The sequence below is a fragment of the Numida meleagris genome, chromosome 1 (assembly GCF_002078875.1).
Source record: "Numida meleagris isolate 19003 breed g44 Domestic line chromosome 1, NumMel1.0, whole genome shotgun sequence".
NCBI classification, from domain to species: Eukaryota; Metazoa; Chordata; class Aves; order Galliformes; family Numididae; genus Numida; species Numida meleagris.
This window is the reverse complement of record NC_034409.1, coordinates 175,456,405-175,483,134: the sequence shown is the minus strand read 5'-3', so window position 1 is coordinate 175,483,134 and position 26,730 is coordinate 175,456,405. Positions and strand designations below refer to the sequence as shown.

The following is a 26,730-nucleotide window of genomic DNA, read 5'->3' as shown; positions in this document are numbered from 1 at the left end:
GGCTCAGGGGGACAGCCTGTTCCTGCGCCTTCAGGACTTCCTTCTTGAGGAGCAACCAGCCTTCCTGGACCCCTTTACCGTCCAGGACCAAATCCGAAGGGACCCTTCCTACCAGCCTCCTGAACAATTCAAAGTCTGCCCTCCGAAAGTCCAAGGTCGCCGTTTTGCTGTCCCCTCTCCTGGTTCCATCAAGAATCGTTGATTCTATTTTCAAATGTGCCACTCAAATACTTCACTGGAATAAAGGCTCTTCAAGGAGGGCAGCCCAGCAAGGGGAGAGCTGCCCTTTTTCTTGTGAGAGCAGCAGGAATTCATGGTGCTCTACTTTGGGATGGATATGGAGGAAGCTGGGAGCTTATGGATCAGGATTAAAGGGCGTATCAACTTGGGCGTTATTGTGGTGGGTGTGTACTGCAGATGACCTGTTTGAGAAGAAGCTGATGAGGCCTTCTCCTGATAACTGAAGAAGCCAGTTATAAGCCTTTCACTCCAGAATACCAGTGGTATCAGATGCCCAGCGTTTCCTATAGACCTTAAAACAAGATGGAAGTTGACCTTTTATCCTGAAACTGCACAAACACCTTCACTTTATGACAAGGCTATTTAGATATCAAGAAATGGAAACAAAGTCAAATTCTACCACAGCAGCTTAACAAGGCATAAAATTTCAAACTATGTAGCTTCATATAGTTGGCAATATAAGAAGCGACACAGCTCATGTAAGAATTTGAATTCACGTGTATCTCCATTATATACCACAAGCTACTATACAGTAGAGCTAAGCTGGTACAGAAAGTCAACTGGAACAAAGTCAAACTGGAAGTTAACTGGAACACAGGAAGTTCCATGCTAACACAAGGAAGAACTTCTTTACTGTCAGAGTGACAAAGAGCTGGAACAGGTTGCCCAGAGAAGTGGGGGATTCTTTCCTTCCTGGGAGATTTTCAAGACCCAACTTGATGCTTTCCCGTCCAACCTACTGTAGGGAACCTGCTTTAGCAGGGGGTTGGACTTCATGATCTCATGAGGTCCCTTCCAACCTCTACAATTCTATGATTCTGTGAATGGTAAAAAAGGAAAAAGAAATGGATTCCAAAACAAACTGAAGTGGAAGAACAGAATATAGAAACATGCTGGTATTGTAGATGCATGTGTAAATAAGGAAGTGAAAAATAAGGGAAAGGTAAAAAAGCCAACAATCAACAAGCCAGAATATGCATCTACATTTGTTTCAATCAGGACTGTACTTTTGCTGCAGAACTGACAGTTTTGACAGTTCACACATCCCACTTGGTTTACACCATGGAGAAGACAGGGAGCACATAAAGTGATTTGCTTTTGGATGAAACCAAACTGAGAAATGGGCTCCAAGAATGTCCTTACTACATCAAAATTTCAAATATACTTGAAGTCCATAGAAGCAGACTAAAGTTGGTCCAAAGTGAAATCCCCCAAATCTGTGTAGTATGAACAGCAGGTCTGTAAGCCCAACTATATTACTCTATAAATGCAGTCTTTCCAGGCCACGTTATCTCCTAATATACCTAAAGAATTCTGAGAAATGCAATTGGAAGACATTATGGTGAGGCTGTCTCTCCTAATAAAATATGCACCTGGAGATTATTTAAATTTACTGACAAAATAAGTGTTTTGTAAGTACAGGTAGCATTGTGACAGTATATATTTAATTGAAATTACAACTCATTCACTGTAATCCACAATGGAAATATGGGTGAGGAAAACAGTGAAATGGTTGCTTAGTTAAGAATTGTCAGGTAGGATGCAGTGGGAATGAAGGACAGAAAGGGATCATGATTTGTTCCCAAAAGAACCACATTTGAGGAAGTCTCTGCTTATTGAAGAAAAATTTGAATTCATTACCCTCTCTAGCTGGGACATAAACTAAAAGCCCGAATTTTTGACAGGTCAGCATATCCCTTCAAAATATCTTAGTTCTTCCAAATGAAAATTTTCTGCCAAACTTATTTAATTCCTTACGAATTTTCCATCATATCTAACACTCACCAGCATGATTACACAGATAGGAGAACAAGCTACTCACAAAATAACTTAAAACCATCAAGACCACAGCCATGGACTCTCAGTTTTCAGGAGGGTACTGATATCCATGTGATAAGGCTACACGGTGGCCCCCCTTTACAGAAAGGATCTTAGGAACCATTCAAGAATCTGTAGCCACTTCACATGGGTTCTGGATAATCCTGGCTTTGAGATGCATATGCCTGCAGCAGCAGAACACAAATAATCCTTTGGCTGACCTGCTTCATCCCACCTACACATGTACCACTCAAATGTAGATAATCACCATTTCTCCTGTGTTGGGCTAAAACTACTCTTATTTCAAGAGGTAAAGAATCTGATCCAATAGTCATTACCATTTCACATGCATAAATACTATTTTGCATATACCAAAACTGCCTGACAATAGGAGGAAATCTTTGATGAAACTACATGCCATTTTTTTGTGCTCTAGTCTAAAATCAATGTGATTATTTATGTCTGTAATATTTGCAAAGGTTTTGTGGAGTTTTAACTATCTCTACTAATTCTAATGGAAGTTGCACTGTGAAAATCCCATTTACATTTTTTTTTTGTCAGAATTAGTAAAATATTTGTCTGTCTTCAGACTTATTAAATATCATTGTAATCATTTGCACCTGTACTTTTACATTAACTGTGTATTCTGTAGTTCCAGCTAATACAGTAATAGTAAAACTGTATCTATATAATAAGTCTTTCATTAATTGTTGAGACATTTTTGTATTTTCTTCTGTTCTCAAAGTGGCTATAAATCACTGTCACTATTTGTAATAGTTGAACTGTTACAGTACAGGTGGGTTCTTTCTTTCCAGGGCCCGAAGGAGCACTTTTTGAACACTCTGTAGAAACACCACTTGTGAAGGCAGAAGCTTTTAAACAGCTAAGGTAGGAACGTATAAATAAAAACATAAGCCTAATAAGGAAATGTTTGCTATATGTGCTCACAGTTTTCATAACAAGGGATTTTTAACAAAACGTATAGAACCACTACTTCCATTTTATATGACAAATTGACGCTTTTCAGGAAAATCCTACATTGGTCTGCAATTTTGAAGCATAATATGAGATGATTTATTACTAGCAGTGAGTATTTAAAGCCACATAATATACTGAATATATTTTTTCTATATACCTTAATTTTACAATTTCAGAACACATAAGTGACTTTTTCTGCACATTGAAATAAAAGTTACTTATCAGAAGTAGGTCATAGACTTACGATGAGTAAAAATTTCTCAAAACTTCTATCAGTCTGAGGAAACAGATTAGTAAGAAACATTTAGAAAGGTGCAAAACTCTGTATAATTAAAAAACAATCTGGGGTGACAAAACCTCTGTAAAGTATTTTTATGATTTAGCACTCCTTAATCCTGGGATAGCATTTCTTTGTGCATTACTCTGTGCAATTTGGAGGATCCCAAATTAGTTTATAATATGTTGATTATGAGCTCAACTCCATCTACATTCAGTTCATGAAAATCTTTTATTTCACTTTATAAGTAGGTTCAAAGAAGAATTAAATGAAGAAAACTTCTTTATAATTGTATTTTTGTCCTTTTGTACCTTGGCGGTCTACTACTTTCTGTCATAATTTCTCTTCTTCATGTTCCTTCTCCAATAGGGATAACTATTAGAGAGTAGCAGAAGATGACTAAAGTTTTCAAGAACACTGCCTGTAACTTGGTGACTGAATTTTCAAATTTAGAATGGCAAATGAGTGGGAAACTTTATTAAGATACTTCTTTTAATTCTCTTCTTGATATACAACATTTATTTACAGTGAGATACTGTGTGCTTGCATTTGAAGACAGAATGGGCTTGGGATGTCTGTTTTTTGCGTGTTTATCTCCACTTTTTTCTACTATAGTAGAATTTGGATGTGACAGACTTTGGCAAATATAGAGAATTTTACCTTATAATTAACATTGGTTTTGGAGGGGGTGGTCTCATTATGTTGTAAATTTTTCATTTCCTGTGATTGTCTCTGTTTTGATAAAGTATTTATGAGCACTTCAGACATGGAATTTTGTAATTACACAGTCAGGATGCTCTCCATAAATTTAATCGGATACATATCAGTTATTTTCTGTATTGTTATTTGCTTTCAATACATTATCAATTAATAATATTTTAATAGGCTTAAAGCTAATAGTTTTATCCGATAGCGATTGTGTTATGTTACTTTTTAAGTACAAATTAATATTTGAATGTCATTTAAAAACAATTACACTGTTTTAAGCTATGTGTAACTGTGGCTATCCTACATTTTTCATCTGTTTTCTACATATCATTTGAAACAAAACACTGAGATTTATTCAAAATATTTGTAGTGTTCTACTTCATGGATGAATTTACTTGGCAGCTTATCTGTTTAATGATATTAACATGTCAACAATAAGCACATTTTGATCTAGAGTGTTGCTATATGTTATCAAGGCTCACTTGCAGTAGTTTAAATCCCATTCAGTTCTGTGTTCAATTGACTTAAAATAGTGGGAAATACAAATTCTTTCAGAATTTACAGATGTTATTCTAACAATTGGTATAATGTCAAGGAGTCATAGAATCATAGAATCACCAAGGTTGGAAAAGACCTACAAGGTCATCCAGTCCAACCATCCACCTACCACCAATATTTTCCCACTAAACCATGTCCCTCAGTTCAACATTTAAATATTTCTTGAACACCTCTAGGGTTGGTGACTCCACCACCACCCTGGGCAGCCCATTCCAGCACCTGACCACCCTTTCAGAGAATAAATTTTTCCTAACATCCAACCTGCATCTCTCCTGGCACAACGTGAGGCCATTCCCTCTAGTCCTTTCACTGGTTACACAAGAGAAGAGGCCAACCTCTACCTCACCGCAATCTCTTTTCAGGCAGTTGCAGAGAATGATAAAGTCTCCCCCCAGGCCTCCTCTTCTCCAGACTAAACAATCCCAATTCCCTCAGCCCCTCCCCATAAGACTTGTGTTCCAGACCCCTCACCAGCTTTGTTGCTCTTGTCTGGACATGCTCCAGGGTCTCAACATCTTCCTTGTAGTGAGGGTCTCAAAACTGAACACAGTGCCTGTGATGCAGCCTCACCAGTGCCGACTACAGAGGAACAATCACTTCCCTGCTCATGCTGGCAGCACTATTTCTGATACAAGCCAGGATTCCAATGGCCTTCTTGGCCACCTGGACACACTGCTGGCTCGCGTTCTGCCGAGCGTCAACCAACACCCCTATGTCCATTTTTTTTCCACACAGTCTTCCAGCCACTCTGCCTCAAGCCCGTAGCACTGCCTGGGCTTGTTGTGGCCAAAGTGCAGGATCTGGCACTTGGTCTTGTTGAACCTCATCCCATTGGGGTCAGCCTAGCTAACCAGCCTGTCCAGATCCCTCCGAAGGGCCTTGAAGCAGATTGACACTTCCTGCCAACTTGGTGTCATCTACAAACTTACTGAGGGTGCACTCAATCTCCTTGTCCAAGTCATCAGTAAAGATATTAAATAGGACATACCCCAGTACCAACCTCTGGGCTACACCACTCATGACCGGTCATATCTACAAGGTGGCATCAACACTGATGTCTGCCTTAAAGCTACTAACCACCTGTGCTAGAAACCAAGTTAGCTCAATCCATAAAAGAATGCCAAATATCAAAGCATAAAGCTGTGTGATGTATGCAACACTCACGGATGTCCTGGCAGATCCTGTAGCTAACTCAAAGCAGTTCAGAATGCCTCTCTCCCTTAAGTATGTTGCGTTCTCAACCACCTATAACTGGTGTCAAGTCTGAGAGCAGAGATGACAATGATTCTGTGGACGGGTCCTTAGAAGGATCAAGAAGCAAACGCATTTGTCTACAATGCACTCTAAGTTAAGATATAGACAGAGAAGAGCAATTTACAAAGATGATGCTGGAAAAATGCTGTTTTCAAGGACAACATTAAATGTCAGTGTAAACAAAATTCACACATTCCACTGCAAAGAAGCTGAGACAAGTTCACCAGTAAATTGGAGTTTTGTAATGCTTTATTAATATTCTCTTCAATTCCACACTGAAATACAGGAAGGTACCTACTGAAAGGCACTTCAATGTGATTTTTAATGCAGTTTTAAGAATTACTTTTCTATTTTAATTTTGAAAAAATGCTTCTTTTCCAGATTAAGGTAGTGACTGTGTAGTTACAGGTAGCAGAACTTATTTGCTCATCCCAAGTCCTATCTGTATACTTTTACCATCTATTAGTCTTCTGCTATTTTCATAGAAGCACAGAGTCACTTGAGTAAGAAGTAACCCTTAAAGGTAATGTGGTCCAGCTCCCTTGCAATGAACAGGGACACCTACGGCTCGATGAGATTGCTCAGAGCCCCGTTCAGCCTGACCCTGAGTGTCCCCAGGGTCAGGTCTTCCACCACATCTCTGGGCAACCTGTTCCAGTGCCTTACCACCCTCACTGTAAAAATTTTCTTCCATATGTCCAATCTAAATCTCCCTTTCTTTAGCTGTAAACCATTTCTTCTTGTCCTATCACAAAAGACCCTGCTAAAGAGTCTGTTCCCTTCGTTCGCACATACCTCACATACTGAAAGGCCGCTCTCAGATCTCCCCAGAGCCTTTTCTTCTCCAGGCTGAACAGCCCCAGCTCTCTCAGTCTGACCTCATAGAGAGGTGTTCCATCCCTTGGATCATTTTTGTGCCCCTCCTCTCGATGCGCTCCAGCAGGTCCATGTTTCTCCTGTACTGAGGACTCCACATCTGGACGCAGTACTCCAGGTGAGGCCTCACAGCACAGAGCAGAGGGGCAGGATCACTCCCTCGCCCTGCTGGCCACACTGCTTTGGATGCAGCCCTGGATACAGCTGACTTTCTGGGTAGCGAGGGCACACTGCTGGCTCATGTTCAGTTTCCCATCCACCAGTACCCCTATGTCTTTTTCAGCTGGGCTGGACTCAATCCTTTCATCCCCCAACTTGTATTGGTAATGGGGGTTGCCTCAACCCAGGTGCAAGACCTTGCACTTGAATTTATTTAACCTAATGAGATTCTCTTGGGCCTACTGCTTGAGCCTGTCTAGGTCCCTCTGGATGGCATCCCTTCCCTCTGTTGTGTTGACCGCACCCCACAGCTTGGTCTCATCCACAAACTTGCTGAGGGTGCATTTGATCCCACCGTCATGTCATTGATGACTGTGATATCAAGTGACACAACATGCAGCCTTGGGAACAGAGAATACTGCTTGAAGAAATCCCATCCACTTCAAATGCAGTTATGCGTTTCAAGGTGCTGACTGGAGAGCCGTGACTGATGGTAACATTTCAGCTGGTGTCATATGAACAGGGACCACATTCTCTGTTATTCCGATTTAGAACAGTATCACCAACAATGCTCACACAAATGGCCTTCTTGAATTACACATTCTGCTGGCTTCCTGCTCCAAATGTCAAATTTCAAGAGAGACTGCTTTTCTGGAATCAGAGCGATAAGTGTTAGAAGGTATCTTTTTATAGCTAAGTAGTGGAGACAGAGCAACGCAATTATACTGCAGTCAGTAACTGTCCATTCATTCTGCACTTTGAAGGAAACACACTGAACCTTTTTCAGTCTAATAGATTGAATTCATGACTCACTTGTAAAGAAAAAAGGATGTGCTTGCACTTACTTCCAAATGGTATGAAGTAACAAATTCTGCTTTTCACAATTGAAGCATCCCTAGATATGACATTGTCTACTTTTTAATTGCTGTCGTAAAGTTCTTATATCTGGATAAGTTACCATTTATTAACCAGACGTATACTATGCCTAATAAATATAAAGCTCACGGATGAGTACCAGCTTTGTTCTCATATTTGCCACATATGGATGCCTGACAGCAAGCAAGTGTGCATTCTGAGCACAAGTCCTATGGGAAATCACTGTTAGTACAGTCAGTCTGTGGTTATTTTGCCATTTTTACAGTGGAGGTTTTACATCCAAGTCCAAAAGTGACCCACAACACTCTGCACTTCTTGGGTTTGAAAAGCATTACAGGAGGAATTATGTCACTGTTCCAGAGAGTGACAGTCAGCTTTTGTCAGAGCATGGTTATAAATGTATACATAATGTTATCAGAATATGGCTATATTTAACAGCTTATGAGCTGAAATCTTCTGAGAACATTTCAATATTTCCCAGGAAAATGGCCTTATTTAAAACAAATATATTATATTGATATTCATTGAAAAAAAATCTGTAATTTAAGAAGTGTTGCTTCATATTTTGATGAAGTACCTCTGTGCAAAACTAAAAACCACCAAAACATATATGCACTAGTTTGTGATATTCATGTTGTAGAATACTGATAGAATTAGAGCATAGTTATTCTGATACTTCTCAGCATTTAGTTAAGACAAGTTGCTGCACTGGTGGGTTGCCACTAAACCTTCCTAACTACGTATTCAAATTAAATATGATAAATGCATCCCTTTTAATTAAAACTTCTGTCTTGTGGCAGCCAATAGTTCTACTATTCTTATGACTTCTGCTTCTCTTTGACTCTTTATGAAGACTTACTTTTATCCTTTCCTCATTCATTATAATGTTTCCTTTTGCACTCAAAGGATAGGTTTGCTACGGTTAAAGAGGATAGAAAGACAGACAAGTGGAAACTGACTCTGTGGGGTTTTATTAGGAAGAATTAGGAAGGAAATCTAAACGGAGATGTGTAAAAGCCAGTCAGGGTAAAAACGTTCACAAAATAATTGCTTAATCATATTTGTAATACTAATGCTTACATGCTAATTGACTAAAAGTACCATTTGACTAATTGAAGAACTGAGATTTTATTTGCATTCATTATGCAGATCAAAAGTCCAGTCAATCAGAAGAGAATGAATTACATAATGGAAAAGTGAGTCTACAATTATGAGTCAGTATTTGTAAAGCATCTCTGCTCCTTGACTAGCAAGATGTTTCTATTGCTATATAATGTTATGAGCCCTGGTATTAATTTACTAGTTATCCTTTTACATTCATATATTATGCTGTATTCACATTAAGTGAAAACACCATCAAGTACTTCTTTTGGTAGCTTAAAACATTTTTTCATTCCACCAGTGAACTCCAATCTATAAAAAGACGATTTTAAAAGGATGGGATGGTACAGGACATCACATTTATTACATTTTCAGAAACGTTTCTGACTCAGATATTTAAAAATACTTCATTGGCATAGACCTGGTTAGTGCTTCATTTTAAACATCGACTTTTCTTGAAAATGCGAATCTTAAAGTGAAAAGAATTTTCCAGGTGAAATGTCTTTTCTCTATCATGATTTGCGAGCTATTTTTGTGCACCCATGCTCTTGAAACATCTTGGGATTGAGTTTACAAATTGCAATGCTTACTTTTTTTTGTTTAATTCCAATAGCTTTTCATATCATTTCTCATAAAATTTGTCAATATTTCTAAGGGCTGTCTTCATAAGCTGTTTTAGGTTGCATTTGATATTTTCTTGCTTTTCAGGCATTGCATTTGTAACATCTTCTGCATAGGTTTGTACTTAATATCTACTTTAATATGTTAGTCATACATCCCTAGTGTGTTATAAAAAAGTTAACAGTGGGGAAAAGAGAGCCCACGTACTGATTTTTCTTCAAGTAAAAGAGTGATCTGTTGAGCTGTGTTCCTTTCAGGACAGAAGTATCAACATACTGTTGAAACTCCGAACTCAAGGAAATGTACTTCAGAGCATTCACCCTTTCTCAAATACCCTGAAGTTTTCATCTGTCAATATGATCTTTCCCCAGTATTTAATTTCTCCATCTTTCTTGCGTTATTTATGAGCACATATTTCCAGTAGGCATGTACATAGGTTGCTCCAAAGGTAATGCCTTTTACTTATTTCCATGGAAACTACAATAGCTACAAAGAGCACAATAACACAGTTTGATAGAGCAAAGTCTCAGCTGCAAAACACTCGTTTTCCACATAGTCACCACCATTAGCTGTGCATTTTCACCAGCAATGAACAAGATCCTGCATGCCATGCTCCTAAAACTCTGCATAGCTCTCCAGAATCTGGCTTGTCTTTCACATCACTGTCATCACTGCTGAAATGCACTATCCACCATCTCACTGTGCTCACATCCACTATTTGGTCTCCATAAGCATTAAGCAAGCATCAGTGAATGTCAGTGGGTGACATTTTGTCTGTTTGGAGGAATTTATTGACACACCTTTGCCTTTTAGGCACTTCCAATTCAGATGCCATTCCATCAGACCACCCCTCTGCTGCCATCTGTCACATGGCCACAAAATGTAACAGAATATTGGTGGGAAGGTTCAACCTCCACTGTCGTACCACCAACATCCAACTCTGACATTGTGGGCCAACATAATAAAATAGGAGGCATTACTTTTGGAGCTGCCGTCATACATTTGCATGGACTACAGACAACACACATGCAGTCAACTACAGTAACCAACCTGGAGAACACAGCCATTACCCATCCACCTCAACACAGTTTTTATCTTTAATTCCTCTTAATGAGTTTTATACCAGGCAGAATGGTCTCATTTGTTACCCCTTAGTGCTCTTAGGAGTGATCCATTCAGTGTGCTCTCTTTCCTGATGAGGTTATTCATGCTTCTTCACTCATCATTGTTCTGATTCTGTCTTTAGATCAGATCTGACCTTAATTTGATTAGCTTTTAGTAGCATAACATAACAGAGCTGGCAGCAGAATAGAATCCTTGCTGGCATTTCTGCTGAAAGCTCCTCAGGCCTGTTCTTCTGCTCTAGGTCAGCTGCTGATTCCAGGCTGAGAGTTTGGTCTTGATTGCTGAGATGTCTTGCTTCACTTTGAATACACTTCTGTTCAAATTCATCACTTCATGGGAGCCATCCATGTGCTAGTGGAAGCAGTTTGAGCCTCCATTGGTAATACATACAGATAAAACTGGGTCACTCATCATTTCACCCACAGCTGATTGATTTAAGGGATTTTCAAAATCTTACAAAATAAGTTGATGAAGGACAAATGGACAATATGACTTTAGGCGACAGGCTTACCTCTGCTGATCAGATCATAGTTCTGTAATGCTGAGTCACCAGAGGGAGTCTCTCCTGCTCTCACAGAAGATACTTCCTTCCTGGGGTGGGAGAATCATTGGGTGACCATTGGGAACCCCTCTGAAGCTCCTCAGTGATACCTCAGCAACAGGAGTAGAGGAAATCCACACACCAATGTTAGTGGCCTTTTTGGTGGAAAATATTTCCCTAAGAACAGATGCCAGGTTTCCACCTGCTATTGTAACTGACTTTCACTTGAGCCAGTGAGGCAGCTGATGTTCTTCCTGAGGCCTCAGCTTGTCAGAGGTTTCACTTAACACGTTTAAATGAATAGGAGTGGTTTCTGCTGCTTGTACAAAACAAAGTCATTCACATGTTCTGGCTGCTCAAGTCAGCAGTGCACAGACCAAAGGTATAACCATTTCTGCCCCTGCACTGTTGAACTGCATACCTGAGGATGTCAGATTATTCCGTGAGATTGCTAAAAGGGAACTTGTCATCAGTGATTATAGCATACTCCACCAGAGTGCAAGCTACCTCAAAAACTTCATTGCAATTGTCACAGTTATAGATGCCTTGCAGATGACCACCTGAAGCTCTATTTGTAAGTCTGTGATTGTGCTGTCACTGGTCTCAGATGTAACATTGAACGGGGTAAGTCCCTTACGTTATTTTTCATTTACATAGCTGCCAACACAAGGGAGCTGAGGGAAGCATGAAGCAGGAAACTCCCACCATAAGCATGTGCCTGTGGCAAATACAAAAGAAGAAAGGAGAGCATTTCCAAATAACAGTGGTTCTTCAAGATACAATGTACGTGTGCACGGTCACTACTCAGGTTCTTTCCCCTATCCCTAAGGCTACGTGTAGAAGTTGCAGTATTTCCATGGTGAGGAAAAGGAACAGTGTGGCACATTCTGCCACTGTACTAATGAATTAGAAGAGGGAAAGGGTATGACCTGCTCGTCAGTAAAGACCTCTCCACTTGAGAGGAACACATGGGCACTATGAACATCACATAGTGAAGAATTCAACTAACTTGAAATCTTTCTATGCTTCTACTTAGCAAAGAAAACATTGGCTGAAGTATGTAAAGTGAAAGGCATGGCACATTTCAGCCTGGAAGATAATTTTATGAAAATACTAACCAGATTTTTACATCAGTGATACAAATAGTCATATTATATCAAAGTAAAATTTTAGAATAAGTTAAAGTCATTAAAGTTATTTGAGAAGGATAACCATGCTGGAAACCTCTGCAGTGTGCCAGATTCAATCATGTTCGCTGAGGTCTTGGTTGTCTTTAATTACCTTGAGAGTCAGCACATCATAAAATTGAGGTCATCCTGGAACCCTTCTTTGAATTAGCTCTGCTTACCACTCTTTATCGTAACTGCCTGTCTTGAGAGAAGCTTCTATTTTAATCATATCTCAGTTCTGATCTTTAGTTTTCATTCCTTCAATATCTCTGGATTGAGTGACAATGGACAAATAGGAATAAAGCATATCAGTATGTAAGATGGATGGAGCACCAATAAAGAAATAACCACACAGTAATAATCATACCTGCTATGTTCTTGATTAGGTTAAAAATGTTATTTTAAGCATTTAAACATAAAAATGTTGCTTTTATAGGCTTTAAAAGTACTATTAAAACTTGGCAGTGTTTTATTCTCTTTTAAAGGGAATATGTAACTGCATTTGTTCCAGAAATTGGAATATTTCTTTCATATTTCTTTCATACAGTCAGTTCTGTTAACCAAAACCTTAGGAACTGGAAACATCTGTTACTCAAATCTGGCTTTGTAATTGTAATTGTGCACAAAGATCATCCCTAGTCTATAAGCAGTGTTGGTGCCTGCTTATGCTTCACAATACCCTTGATTCCAGAATCTCGTACTTAAACTTTACTGGAATCATCTGTCACCATTCCTTTCAGATTTAGAATATAAATGTGGAATGTAGACTACTTTAAGAAATAAAAATATGAGGAAATTTCATTTAGATTAAAGGAATGGAAAATATGCTGAAAAACTGACCATATACCAGCTGACGTCTTAAAGAACAGCAAATGATCAGAACTTTTAAGAATGTCATCCAAAAGGAACAAACATCTCAGGGATCTGCTCTTTATCCTTGATCATTTTTAGCATAAGGCAACAGAAGCTAAAAATCAATTTACTTGAAAAGCAACCACACTTCTTCTATGTATAGAATGGATTTAAAAAGAAAACAAACAACAACAACAAAAAAAAAACCCCAAACACCTGTATCCACTCAACACTTTGGATGATCCTAAATGTTCCTCGTTCTTTCTGTTATTCAGCTTGTTGTTCAGTACATGCTTCTGGTTACCATTCAGTAATTATGCATTCAAGCTGCATCCACACAACGGAGTCCAAACATAAAAGACCTCTTTGCCCAGTATAAAGGGATGCATCTTAGGTGCTCATCCAGATTTAAAATTCTCCCCTCTCTGCAAGCAGAAAGACTCATTCACAGTTCATTCATTGAAGTGGGAAGGGTTCTTCTTATCAATCACAGAAGGGACCCACAAGGAGCACAGAGTCCAACTCCAGCTGCAGCCCCCATGAGGCCTCCCCTCAGCCTGCTCTGGGTTGAGCAAACCAGGGGCCTCAGGTGCTCCTCACACACCTTGCCCTCCAGACCCTTCACCACATTTGTAGCCCTCCTTTGGATGCTCTCTGATAGTTTTATATGCAGTAGGCTTCTATATGAACCACCCACATAAATTCTTTCCTCAGAGAGGCTAATATCCCTGGGTTATGGCTCCAGTGGTTTACAGCTGCTTGGAGAGATAGCTCAGGTGGAATTGATCTCAACCCATTTATACATCTCAAGTGCATCTACAGACACTGGATCTCATCGCTTCCTTGTGGAAAGCAACAAGTATTACTAAGGAATTAGACATTTTATTCCAAGAGAGACACCTAAAATAGATTGGACGAATTAAGCCCTAGAGTGCCTATTTCTCTCCATTTATTTTGAAGGGTGCACAGGAAATGGCCTATCCTTGTTACTATAGGCAACTACATTTGTCCAGAGGTATCACACACTTAGCAACTGTGCTGTGTCTGGTTAACCTCTGAAGAAGTGAAAATTCACCATGAGAAACAAGGATGTAACAAGACCACACTCCATCCTGGGACATATTCAAATCCCAGAGGGAAGCTTTTTCCACTTGTAACCCTATATTCCTGGAACTAATTAAAATTATTAATCATTTTTTATATAGCCTTGTAAACAGGACTAGTAGATGCTGCCAATTACTGGCTCTTGTTTGCTATCAGCAATGAGGTAATGAGTCTTTCCAAGGTAATAATTAGCTTGGATGCCCTGACCACGCTAGAATGAACTTTGTCTTTTTGGGACAGTTATGACACCATCGTATTTACCTAAAATAAGTGCCTTTTCTTTCTAACTTGCTAAAAATCATAGAGGTGGTTGTTTGTTTGTTTGTTTGTTTTGAGAGGCCATCTTTAAGCTTAGTAACCATACTTTGACACCTTGTTGATTTTAGATATAAATATCTGACAATGTTATTTTCAATAGGGAATGAACATGAACAAATTTTAAGTGATAATCCTGCAGCAATTTTACACAAGCGGTGCAAAACTCCTGTGTTTCTATTAATAGCTTATCTTGAGTAATATTATCCAAAAACTGCTGGTGCTTCACACATTTGGACTCTTAATATATATATGCGTGTGTGTAGATGATAATAGCATTATCATCCTAAGAAAGAAGGCTACTGGACAGAGCAGAACCTACTATATCCTTGTGTAATTATTTCGGGGTAGCTCTGCTCTAACTGAAGTATGTGAGATGTTTCAGTGCATTACAATGTGCATTCGTGTTTATTTTCTGCAGGTCAGAGATGCTACAGACTGCCAGCAAAGCCTGGTACGTTTTGAGATTTTCCCAAGTAAATGCAGATTAAATGGTAGACTTCCCAAAATGGCATTTTCAGTAATGCATTTAACCAGTAAGCTGAAAAGACTTGAGAAAGAAAGCAACTGTTAAAAACAAATTAGAACTGTTTTTTCCATGATTTTGCAGTCTAGTGTCACTAAAGTTAAAGAAAAAAGTTTCATAATTACTAGAAAAATTTGATTTATGTATAGCTCCTTCATTCCAGCCAATTTTTTCTCTAACACATTTCCAATGTATGTAATGCACAGCTCTAAACAGGCACCTTCATAGTATCTTGCTCTGAATTCAGTTGTACCCCATTCCTTTCCTTCTGATATTATCAGTTATCTTCTCTATATTTTCCCAAGATACTGGTGATTCACTTTTTTATGACTGGCATAGTAATGTTATTATGGAGGAGTATTAGCTTTGGCGTTCTAGAGTTAGAAGTACTTTCCTACTATTAAGCTGCATTTTGTGCTGTCTTAAGTTTTCCTGTGAACTAGTGTGGAATGAAACATCCAGGTGCACTTGGAAGAAGCCGATAAAAAAACAACACAAAAAATCTTCTTTTTTTCATTTTAAATAATTGTAATTTTATTTTCATCCTGATTTTCATGTTACATTTTATTGTGGTGTAAATGATAGACTAACTTGGGATACAGTATAAGAGAGCTGTAGATACTGACATCAGTCTTATTGAAACAAATGTGTGTGCTAATGTAGACAACTCCCAGCAGCAATAACTCTTGGAAAATGGGTTCTTTAAACTACGTTACAAAAACTGAGATGATATAATATAACCATTGACCAAGTAATGGACTTGACTGGGGAAAACGGATGCTGTTTTTCAGTCAAATTTTGTTCATTACAGTTCATTTAGTTTAAATCAGTGACACTAAGATTTTGAGTATCAAAGTGAATGGAAGAATACAGAATACAGTGTCATTCAGGTAGGAAGCAATCATTCCACCTTTAAATGAAGAAATTCAGTGTATGTGATGTGAGGAATATTTTTGGAAAAAAAAGTCAGTCTGCATTTGAAAGATTTACAGTAGTTATGTCCAATCAGAATTTTGTGCCAAGGCTTGACAAAATAACAGCTGTGATTCCATTACTGTGCAGAAAATGATCAGGGAAGATTTAATGAGTCATTACTATTTTGTATTTTTTGACATTCAGTAAGAGCTAACAGTTTTTTGTTGAATACTAATAATTCCATGTCCTTACTATATATACAGTTTTTGGAAAATGCTGTGAAAGTCATCTTTCGTGTTTGCACAGAGATGTACTTTTAGGAGACATTCCAACAGAAATAATTTTACAAAACAAAACAAGACAGAAGAGAGGCGTACTCTGAGACTGAGAGCTCAGTCCTGCTGTCTTGTCCTTCTTTGCCTTTGGACCTGCTGGCAAACAACCAAAAGCCACAGGGCAGAACACCAAGATCCATGGCTGTGGGCAGTCATATTCTTCCTACATCCTGATCACCTTCTTCACTTGCCTGGTCTCAAAACGTCACATTGCTGGGAGATACCTGAAAATGGGTTGGAATTGGCATCAGGCATCAGTGTGTGTGTGCTGCTTGCTATTCACCTTTCCAGCTCTAATTTAGAAAATATTTTCCACCAGCTCATGTCAGTAGAAATCCTGCTTCCTCATAAAGAGAGAATAAGGTTTAAAATAATTCCACTTAAAACTATTAACAGTCTCTTTTTCCTGTGTAACTAGTGTATGCTTTGGCTACAGCGTCTGGCTGCAGTGCTGGTGAATTAGACTGCCGTCAGACTAATGAAAGAGCAAAGCTGAAAGCAGACACATGGAGAGAATCACTGCCAACTAAGCCCACAGAATCTTCTGTAGGTTACTTTTTTGACCCTAGAGATGTTAATTTCTTAATAATTTAAAGATAATCCCTCTTTTTTTTCCTTTGCTTCACACTTCATACCTAAATCTACATGAAGATTTCAACTCAAATTAGGAACATACTTCTGAGGGAAATCTCCCAGCTGCCCACAATCCTCACATCTTGGTCCTCATCATGGAACTGGTTGGAGCACATGAACAGGATGGGTTTTAGAAACTAGCCTGAAAGCTGTGCTCCCATTCTTCTGGGATTTCAGACTACAGGGCCAGGCTACAGCGAGTCCAGAGCACACCCCAGAACAATACAATGCAGGTCAGGTCCTTGGCATCAAATATTGTATGGTCCCAATCCATTCCTCGTGCACTGCATCAGGTGCTCATGCACCCCTGGCAGCAACTGTGGCACCCAGCAGCTACTCCTGAATCCTGTGTCCATCATCCCAAATGAGACACAGATGTGACAAATGTCTCATTTAGAACAGCACATTACAAAGATTAATTGCTCCAGATGAAAAAGATCCTCACTCCATTCTATTAAATGTGATTTATATGCCTGTAATAAAAAGGTAATAGTAAAAAATATAAAGTGATTGGTAAAAATACATTCCCTCATCATTCTGCCACCTGAATTCAAATACTACGAATGGACCATGAACTCCAAGACTTCCATCTGTCCTGCAAGTCCTGCCACATTTGCAAGCAAACAATTTCTGTTTTGCCAAGAATGTTGAGGGATGCATATCTGCCTCTTGCTCAGCCTCCTCTACTCTCTTCTTCCTTTTATTTCCTAGCAGAAAGATCTTGACATTTTTGTTTCAGCCATTATCTGTGCACGGTTGTGTATCTGCTTCCTAACTGACCCAAACCATACACAGAGCAGAGCAACTTCCTCCAGCTTTAAGGTCACTAAGTCCATTTTGCCTTATTAATGGCCATTTAAAACACTACCAGTCCTCTATTCATATATTTTCATATTGCAGCATCTCTTTCCAAGACTGCATGGGTTCCTACACTGCTGTGCTCCCCAGACCGTGAAGCTCACAGGAGAAGTCTGAACCTGTCCTCCACTGACCAAGTGCCTCAAGGCTGTGAGCAGTTAAGAATTTTAGGTGACTTTAAGTTCATGTCTAAGGGCTGATGAAGTCCCGTGCCCTTCATTGCAAAGGGATATTCAAAGTCAGCTCAGTCACTCACCCAGAGTGACACCTCCCCTTTTCATGAACAGCTCCAGGGACAGTGACTCCACCACCTCCCTGGGCAGCCTGTGCCAGTGCCTCACCACTCTCTGAAGAAATTGTTCCTGACATCCAACCTGAATCTCCCATGGTGCAACTTAAGGCCATTCCCTCTCATCCTATCACTGTTACCTGGGAGAATAGGCTGACCCCCACCTCACCATAGCCTCCCTTCAGGCAGTTGCAGAGAGCGATAAGGTCTCCCCTGAGCCTCCTCTTCTCCAGACTGAACAATCCCAGCTCCTTCAGCCGCTCCCCATCAGACTTGTGCTTCAGACCACTCGGAGCTTCGTTGCCCTTCTCTGGACACATTCCAGGGCCTCAATGTCTTTCTTGTAGTGAGGGGCCCAAAACCAAACACAGTACTCAGGGTGTGGCCTCACCAGTGCTGAGTACAGAGGGACAATCACCTCCTGCTCCTGCTGGCTGCACTGTTGCTGATACAAGCCAGGGTGTAATTTTAACAAGAGGTTCCTGTTTCCCTTTTATTAAGTCTGCATTTGCGACGCTGAGTCTTTGACAGCTGTATGAGGAAATGCCTCATGATTGTTACTGACTGTTGCCTTTGCTAAAGTCTACCACGTAAGACTTTCAAAGGGCTTTAAAATCACTGTTCGAGTTGCACTGCAGTTTCCATTGCCCAGAAGCTCCAGTGACTACCTTAATTAGGCAAGTCCTCCCTAGTTAGAAATAGGATCCATGTAAACAGCAGAAATTTGGGATTGTGATTAACATGCCACATGTAATCCTGCTGTGTAATCTAAATGACGTGTAAGTCATATCATAAATCTGTAACTGCTTCTGTAGTCTGTAGGCTTCTTGCCAGCATTATGTTTGATAGAAGGTAAAAAATATGTCTCTGACGTTTGATTGCTTTTCAAACTCCAGATCTGATATGCTCTGCAAAAATGTATCCCAGTCCACCTCCTTCTAATATGCAACAGACCTTAAATAGAAAAAATGCATGTCTACATAAAGTTTATTTATGTAGATGAAATTCTTTACAAAAAAACATGAGCAATTTCAATGTTTATTGCTTTTTCCTAAAACAAACTAAGGAAATAGTTGCATTATGCAGGAACTAAAAAAAAAAAGTTGTTATACACAACTACCTTGACCTTGTTTTATGAAAATATATTAAATTTTAAATATTGAAAATACAGACATCATTTTTTCATTATACAATGCAGAAAAATGTGCATTGAAAAACATTCCTGTGAAGCAGAACTCCCATGTAAATCACACACAGAGGAACACCGAGTTCCCTTTTCACAAATGTATAACTATAAGGATCTAGAGCAAGAAGACATAAAATTTGCTAAATCACAAAGACAAATCTTAAAGATTACTAGTTGTGTATCAGAAGTCTGATGCAGAACAGACCTGTGCTCATGCTCTTGTACACAGATCACAACAGAGGTGTTGTGACATCTCAGCCCCTCTTATTCTGTATGTGTGCAAGGAATGAACAGAACAGACAGGATAATACAGGTGTAAAGCAAACTGGGATCACCACTGTAGTCCCATAACATTCAACAGAGCTTGGGCTTTTTCTTTCCTTGTCATGATTTTGAATTACTATTCCTATCCTTGCTACTTACTGTGGAAATGATACTAGAATCCTGAAGAAACGAGGCCTTAACTATTTGGCAAGCAGCTCACCCTGCACAGCTGCCCTGCAGAGGTGAGGCCTGAGCTTGCACGGTGCCTTCCTGCCATCTGCTGGCACCGAGAGGTGCAACTTCTACAGTGGGTAATTCTTATTTCAAGCTAAGCTGCTGTTTTTTAAGTTTCAGGTGTCATCTAGTTAAATAACACGTACACGAGGAGTGAAATCAGTCTGACTGGCAGCAATGCCAAAACTCTCAGTGATTAAAGACTGTACTAATTGTATTGTTTTATATACTCACAAATGAAAACATATTAAATGTAAAATGAGTTTTAATAAAGTAGTGATATTGAAATAATCTGAAGCTAGCTCTGAAATAGTACCTTACATTTGTATTATGAATTCAGCTATGTTTTTCATTTGGAATACTTTGGTGTTTTTAAATCATCTACTTTTTCGAGTCTGCCTGAAGAAGAAAGCAGCTGCATCTTTATTGTGTCTCTGCGTGAGATCCGTGCGGTGCTTGTTCAAAGTTTACTTACTTCTCAAACAAAAGGGATGTCTGAGAATGCGCTACTTTGGATTTCCTTCTGCTTTCAGGCTGGAGTCACCAACTCGGTCTCTGAGCATGGATGCACCAAGAGGCATTAACATCAAAGCGCAAGCAGGGAATATTGAAGCTCTTTCCCAGATGGACATCAAACTGCACAGCAGTGATGGCGTTGTGAGTACAAGCCCTTCTGTTTCTGCAGCTGTGGTTGGTGATAATGGATAACTTCAAATCTTTTCTCAAGTTCTGCTAATTAAGTTCCTGAGGTACTGGGAGAGAGGATATAAAATTAATGTTGCCAATGAGAAGACATTTATTTATGGTTGAGATCGAATAATAGTACCAATTGATATAATGCTGTATTAACTTAGAGAAATGCCTTTTAATAAGATCCTGCTTGCACTCAGCTGCTCCATAGTGCCTGGATGCAGCGATCCAAGAGGTTCTTGGCCAGAGCAGAGCCCCAGCACCAGTACCACTGAACAAGCCTCAGGGCTCTGCAGAAGGTGTTCACATCTATTCCTCAAAAGTTTTTTACAGTAAGGGTGGTGAGGCACTGGAACAAGTTACCCAGAGAGGTGGTGGATTCCCCATCCCTGGAGACATTCAAGGTCATGGACGGGCCTCTAAGCACCTGATGGAGCAGTAGGTGTCCCTCTTCATTGCAGAGGAGTTGGACTAGATGGCCTTTAAGGCTCCCTTCCAACTCAAATGATTCTATGATTCCATGGAACTGCCTTAGCAAATCAGTTTGTTTTTATGGCACACATTAGTGCATCATTATCTTTAACAAACTCATTTGTCCTGCTTGCTCCCATGCAGCTCTTGCTCGATGCAGAAACGGTGAGACTGCCTAAGCTGCCCGAGGGTACAAGAGGAGGACCCGGTGTGTCCCAGGGACTGTATGAAATCTGCGTTTGCCCAGATGGAAAACTTTACTTGTCGGTGGCTGGCCTGGGTTCCACATGCCAGGAGTACAGCCGGGTCTGCCAATGAAGCACGATGACAGCCAGCACATGCCCTCGCAATTCCCGGTTTTATATTGTTGCTAAAGAGCATCTACTGAAAACAGAATTTTCAGAATTTTAAAAACAAAAGTACTGCTGTTTAGGAAACAATCCTGTGTCTACAACTCTGGATTACAGGGTGATGGGGGAAGAAGAGCACAAATGGCATTTCAACCTCAGAAGAGTTAGCTTGACTCTGATGATACATTCTGGCAGTCACACTTTGAAAACAGCCTGACAGAGAGCGTAAGGAACAATAAAAGGAGTATTTTCTTGCTGAACTATTATTCAGTCAGATGATTATGTAACTGCTAATATTTTTGAGCTCTGTGGGTTTTTTCTCTCACTACATGTAAACACTTACTGTATTAGTGGGCTATATTAAATTGAGTGAACTACTTGAACTATTTGATAAAACAAAGCATTCTTTGGGGGAATTCAGACAGTGCCAGCAAAAGGTCTATGCAATTTTGTTCTTGCAATAACACAAAATATGAAAGATGTGCTATTTGTATAAGTCTTGTGTAAAAGGTGTGAATTTGTTGATAGCTTTCTATTTTAATTTGGCAACTTACATGCTGATTTGCTTATTACTAAGATTCACCTAAAACTAACCAATGCAAATGTTCCAGGAGTTACTTACACCCTCCTGTGTCTTCAAAGTTTTTCACTGAAGAGAAGTATGTCAGTATATTTTATAATAGCAATAGTTACACTGCCTGTACCATCGCACTCATTTAAAAAAGCCTTTTTAATTTTAGGACATGCTAATTCAACAAGGCAAATTGCTCTGCCAGCTCGACAGAAATAATCCTTAATGTGGCTCCACGTTGTCTGCTGCAAGGAATTGTTTGGGCGGTGGGGGAAAAAAATCCTTTTGCAGCCCACGGGATTCAGTTATGAGGACTATTCAATTTCCATCTGCAGCTGTTGACTGATATCTCTGATGCTGTCAGAGTGGGACTCCACCACAAATGGGGAGAGTAAAACTACTCTTTTTTTTTTTTTTTTCTTTTTACATTAGGACTTTAGATACCAAGTAAATGCTCACCAGAGCCGAGAAACTATTTATTGACCTTGGAGAGAAACACGACTGCAGACTCATTCCCCTGTACAGTGTTGCACTGAACACTAATAAATTGTTTGCACACCTCCAGATAGCAGAATTTGTATTTAATAATCTCAAGGTATTTCAGTGCCATTGATGCTGTTTTGTATACCCTTGATATTCTCCCAAGTAGGAGCTGCTATCACATAGTGCCTTGGAGTCTGTTTACAGAAAGATTTTAAACCATAATAATTATTAAACCACAGAATACCCATCGTTCACAGAAAAGAAGCTTCATCTTTAAGGCTGGAGAATCGGAACAAAAGAATGAGCAAAACTGCCATTTTTTACACTTGGTGCTTTGGCTGTTCTGGAGGGTTGGAGAAACCAATGCTGATCTAGGATCCTAGACACCGAGAAAAGACTGAGTGGAAAAAAAGCCCCCAGTTAACAGTATCCACTCATATTGAGGTAAAGCTTTGGGTAGTCCCTGCCTCAAGGGCTGTCTTTGTAATTTATCCAGTGATGGTAATGTACAATGCTGAAATTACCCTTCATTAGCAGGGTGGAGCCCTCAGCAATTGATGCAAACTAGAAGAGCTTCAATGGGAAAAATAGGAGACGTGAGAGCTGAAATGTTGGGTCCCTTCAGGCCAAGGAGGCAACTGAATCAAGGTCTCCCATGTTCTGTGGGGAGTGCTCTGATTGCTAACATCATGCCTAAGGGTGAAGCAGGAAGCCACACAGCTTCCATGTCTCAAATTCCTTTTGCCCGAGCTTAGGGATCTCTCTCCAGTATTGATCCCAGGGCTCTTGTCTCTAAAGAGGGGAATATTTCTCTACTACTGAATAATGCAACTAAGCCCTCAACTGAAACAGGCTTTAACAGAAATAGGTCTCTGGCATTTCTTTAAAGTCGGTTTAGGTGGTTACAGCTCCCCATACAAGTTCTTGCAGACCAAATTATGAGTAGCCTTACTTTATTCATTGAATGGAAAATCTGTGTAAGTAAAAGCAAATTCCACTGCTAAAAGAAAATCGGAGGGCTGTAATGTCTGTAAGTAGTCCAACAGTGAAACAGAGGCTAAAGTCCTCAGAGAGTTCAGTCACTATCTAGTTGCAGACATCTGAGTTTTCCTCATACTTACGATTCTGACAGCAAGGACCATATATCCACTTGCATGTGGTACCAAACTTCTGATCTACCAGACTAAACCTCTAAATTTTAGCCAGAGACTGAAATTAAATGTGTTATTCACAATCTGCCTATTCTGCGGGCCATGAAAATATAGCAATTTGAGTTACTCATTTTAAGCTTCTGCTTTGTGGGCACATTTTCAAACATGAATTGCCAGTTAATACAGAGCAGGGGACTGAATCCAGCCTTTCCATGTTTCACAAGAGTAACCTACTGCCTAAAATGCTGCGTATTTGGAAGCAATTTCATTTGCAACTTTGTCCATTGAAATTTCTCTGCCTTAGTTAACATTTACGAAGCTGTGGTGTATACCTAGGAAAACTGGCGTGCCATTCCCTGGCTAAGTAACGCTACTAAGCATTATGACACCTCAGTTAAACATTGAAGTAACTACTGCGTTTCTGTGGAGAGAATGCTTTTTGACTTGCCTAAGTCCAGAGGTGAATCCTGAGTAGTGCAGAGATCTGTTGTGTCCTGGGCTGGGCTATTATCCAAATCTAGCTTGTTTGTCTCTCTCCGTTATTTTAGACTTCAATTCTTGTTTTTGTTGTGCTACAAAATTGACATTGAAAACATAACTGTGTTTTCTAAATTGTAAGTGGAAAAACTACTGTTTTTTTTAAAGTGTGGATAACAATTTCTTGTCACCGAAGAACATTTTGGTTTATTTTAATTCTGGTTAGTGAAGAAAATAAGCTTATGCTAACGTTATCACAGTATAATCAGTTGACACCATTATCGGAATTGTTAAAGTCATTGCAGTTCATATATCACTAAATCATCATTTCTAATATCTCCATATGGACAACTTACCATCACTTTTAAATACTTCAAGATTACTGTTTCTGCTTGAATCAAACTCTAATAAATAGTTAGAGACCAACAGAAAATTACAGCACAGGAAATCAAGATGAGGCACTTCTCTGATTTATTTTCAGAAGTGTTAAACAAATGGAGAAAAAAAATACCACCCAGCATTCTGAACTGTATTGTTGCATAATTCCCTCCCCCCCCCCCTTCAAAAAAAAAAAAAAAAGAACTAATTATGGCAGTTATTGTAGCTGGTGAAGATTACTACATGTTGGAAAATTAAAAAGGCCAAATGATAGTAAATACTTACTGATAATTGCCCAGACCCAGCCCTCTGTGTTTCCATTTTAGTTCTTCATTATTTACGCTTGTCTATCTTTTTATAGAGCTTTATGCAAAAAGAAATGGCAAGAATTAACTGAAAACTGAGTTCTTAAATAAACTTTATACATTTTGAAAAATCTGCTTCTCCTTTTGTGTTCAGATGAAACTCACCCTAAATGAATGTTATCATTTTTTAAACACAGTTATCTTCCCAAGACTCCGAGAATGTGAAATGTACACTATTTAAAAATAGGAATAGTGATTCTTGACCACAACTTCCCAGCATTTAGACTATGCATTACAATTAGGCTTCATTGAGCCTCATCTAGAGTTTCTTTGTCTTCATCTGTACAGGGTAAAAGTAAACAAAATACTATGCCAGTGCTACTGAATTAAATCACCTGGAAAGCAAACCAAAGAAAAGCTGAACAGGTTTGGTAAAAAATAACAACTCAATGTCACAAAAATATCTTCCTCAAATGAAAACATCTACTTTGGCTGTCAAGTTTATTTTTAAACTATTACTTCTGTCAGTGGTCCAAAATACCAATCCAGCCATCCTCAAAGTGTTCAGATCTGGCAATACGAAATCTTAAAGGTGGCACGGCCGTTTTTTACTTTAATTAATTGGAACAATTACAATTGATTTCATTAAAATATCACTTAAAGCAACTCAAGTACCAACTGAATGCAAACAATACATTAATAGTTCTTAAATAAATCCTACTTTTTAAAGCAACACTGCAATTTTATTTTGATAAGGATTTGAGCACAAATATTCAAAAATCTATTTATTAAAAAGTATTTTTCTTGTCAGTGATGCAAGTGAACAATCCTTTTTCAAATAGCTGCTAATGCTGTTGAGAAAAAAAGTTTTGAAACTTTCACACAAAGATACATAGCAACAAATCTGCCAAGAATCCAAAGTTCCTTAGATTTAAGCCACTGTCTGACAGTTCAGTCAAGTTTCTTGTAGCAAGTTATCCTTCCTATACCTCAAAATGGTAATCCTAGGGTACAGGACTGCTATAGCTGCTCTAAAAAACACAGAAGGTGCATCTGGACATATACTTAGCTGAAAATGGCTTTTGGCTCATGTGAATTTGTGTAATCTGCAGAATTACTTGTAAAATACACTTTTTGTGACACCTACATGGGCTGTTCCAAAAGGCATAGAATCACAGAATCGTTTGAGTTGGAAGGGACTGTTGAAGGCCATCTAGTCCAACTCCTCTGCAATGAACAGGAACACCTACAGCTCCATCAGGTTCTCAGAGCCCCGTCCAGCCTGACCTTGAATGTCTCCAGGGATGGGGCATCCACCACCTTTCTGGGCAACCTGTGCCAGTGCCACAACACCTTTACTGTAAAAAACTTCATCGGATATTCAGTCTAAATCTCTGCTCTTTTAGTTGGAAACTATTTCCCCTTGTCCTATCACAAAAGACCCTACTAATGAGTCTGTCCTCTTCTTCCTTGTAGCACCCCTTTAGATACTGAAGTCATTAAAATAATGGCTCCCATTTTATGATGTTGCCCTACAACATCAGAGGTGGATGTTGGTGGTATGGCAGTAGAGGCTGAACCTTCCCACAGTATCCCACTACGTGTTGTTGCCATGTGACAGACGGCAGCAGAGGGGCAGTCTGACAGAATGGCCTCTGACATGAAGCTACTGCTACTGATGAAGCAAAGGTGTGTCACTGAGTTCCTCCATGCAGAAACAATGTCACCCACTGACATTCATTGACACTTGGTGAACGTTTATGGACACCGAACAGTGGATGTGAGCACAGAGAGGTGGTGGAGGGTGCATTTCAGCAGTCACAACAGCAGGTTACCTCTGCTGGTACAGGTTTTCACAAGCACAGCATGCAGGCTCTTGTTCATCGCTGGCAAAAATGCATAGATAACAGTGGTGACTATGTTGAAAAATTGTTTTGTAGTTGAGAATTTGCTCTATTAAACAGTGTTATTGTGTTATTTGTGTATGTTGTGGTTTCCATCAAAATAATTAGGAAGCATTACTTTTAGAGCAACACACGTGC

General features: G+C 39.4%; 1 protein-coding gene across 8 annotated transcripts in view; it reads left to right on the top strand.

The window, feature by feature from the left end:
- SGCG (sarcoglycan gamma) overlaps positions 1-24,819 on the top strand; it is a 125,992-nt gene extending 101,173 nt beyond the window's left edge. For 7 of the 8 annotated variants that reach the window (XM_021379457.1, XM_021379465.1, XM_021379439.1 and 4 more), the window contains 4 exons: positions 2,874-2,946; positions 14,994-15,026; positions 20,346-20,469; positions 21,118-24,819. In XM_021379457.1, the coding sequence (XP_021235132.1) occupies positions 2,874-2,946; positions 14,994-15,026; positions 20,346-20,469; positions 21,118-21,291 (404 nt within the window). In that variant the 3' untranslated portion in view covers positions 21,292-24,819. The remainder of the gene's footprint in view (positions 1-2,873; positions 2,947-14,993; positions 15,027-20,345; positions 20,470-21,117) is intronic. The other variant, XM_021379501.1, reaches the window with a different exon arrangement.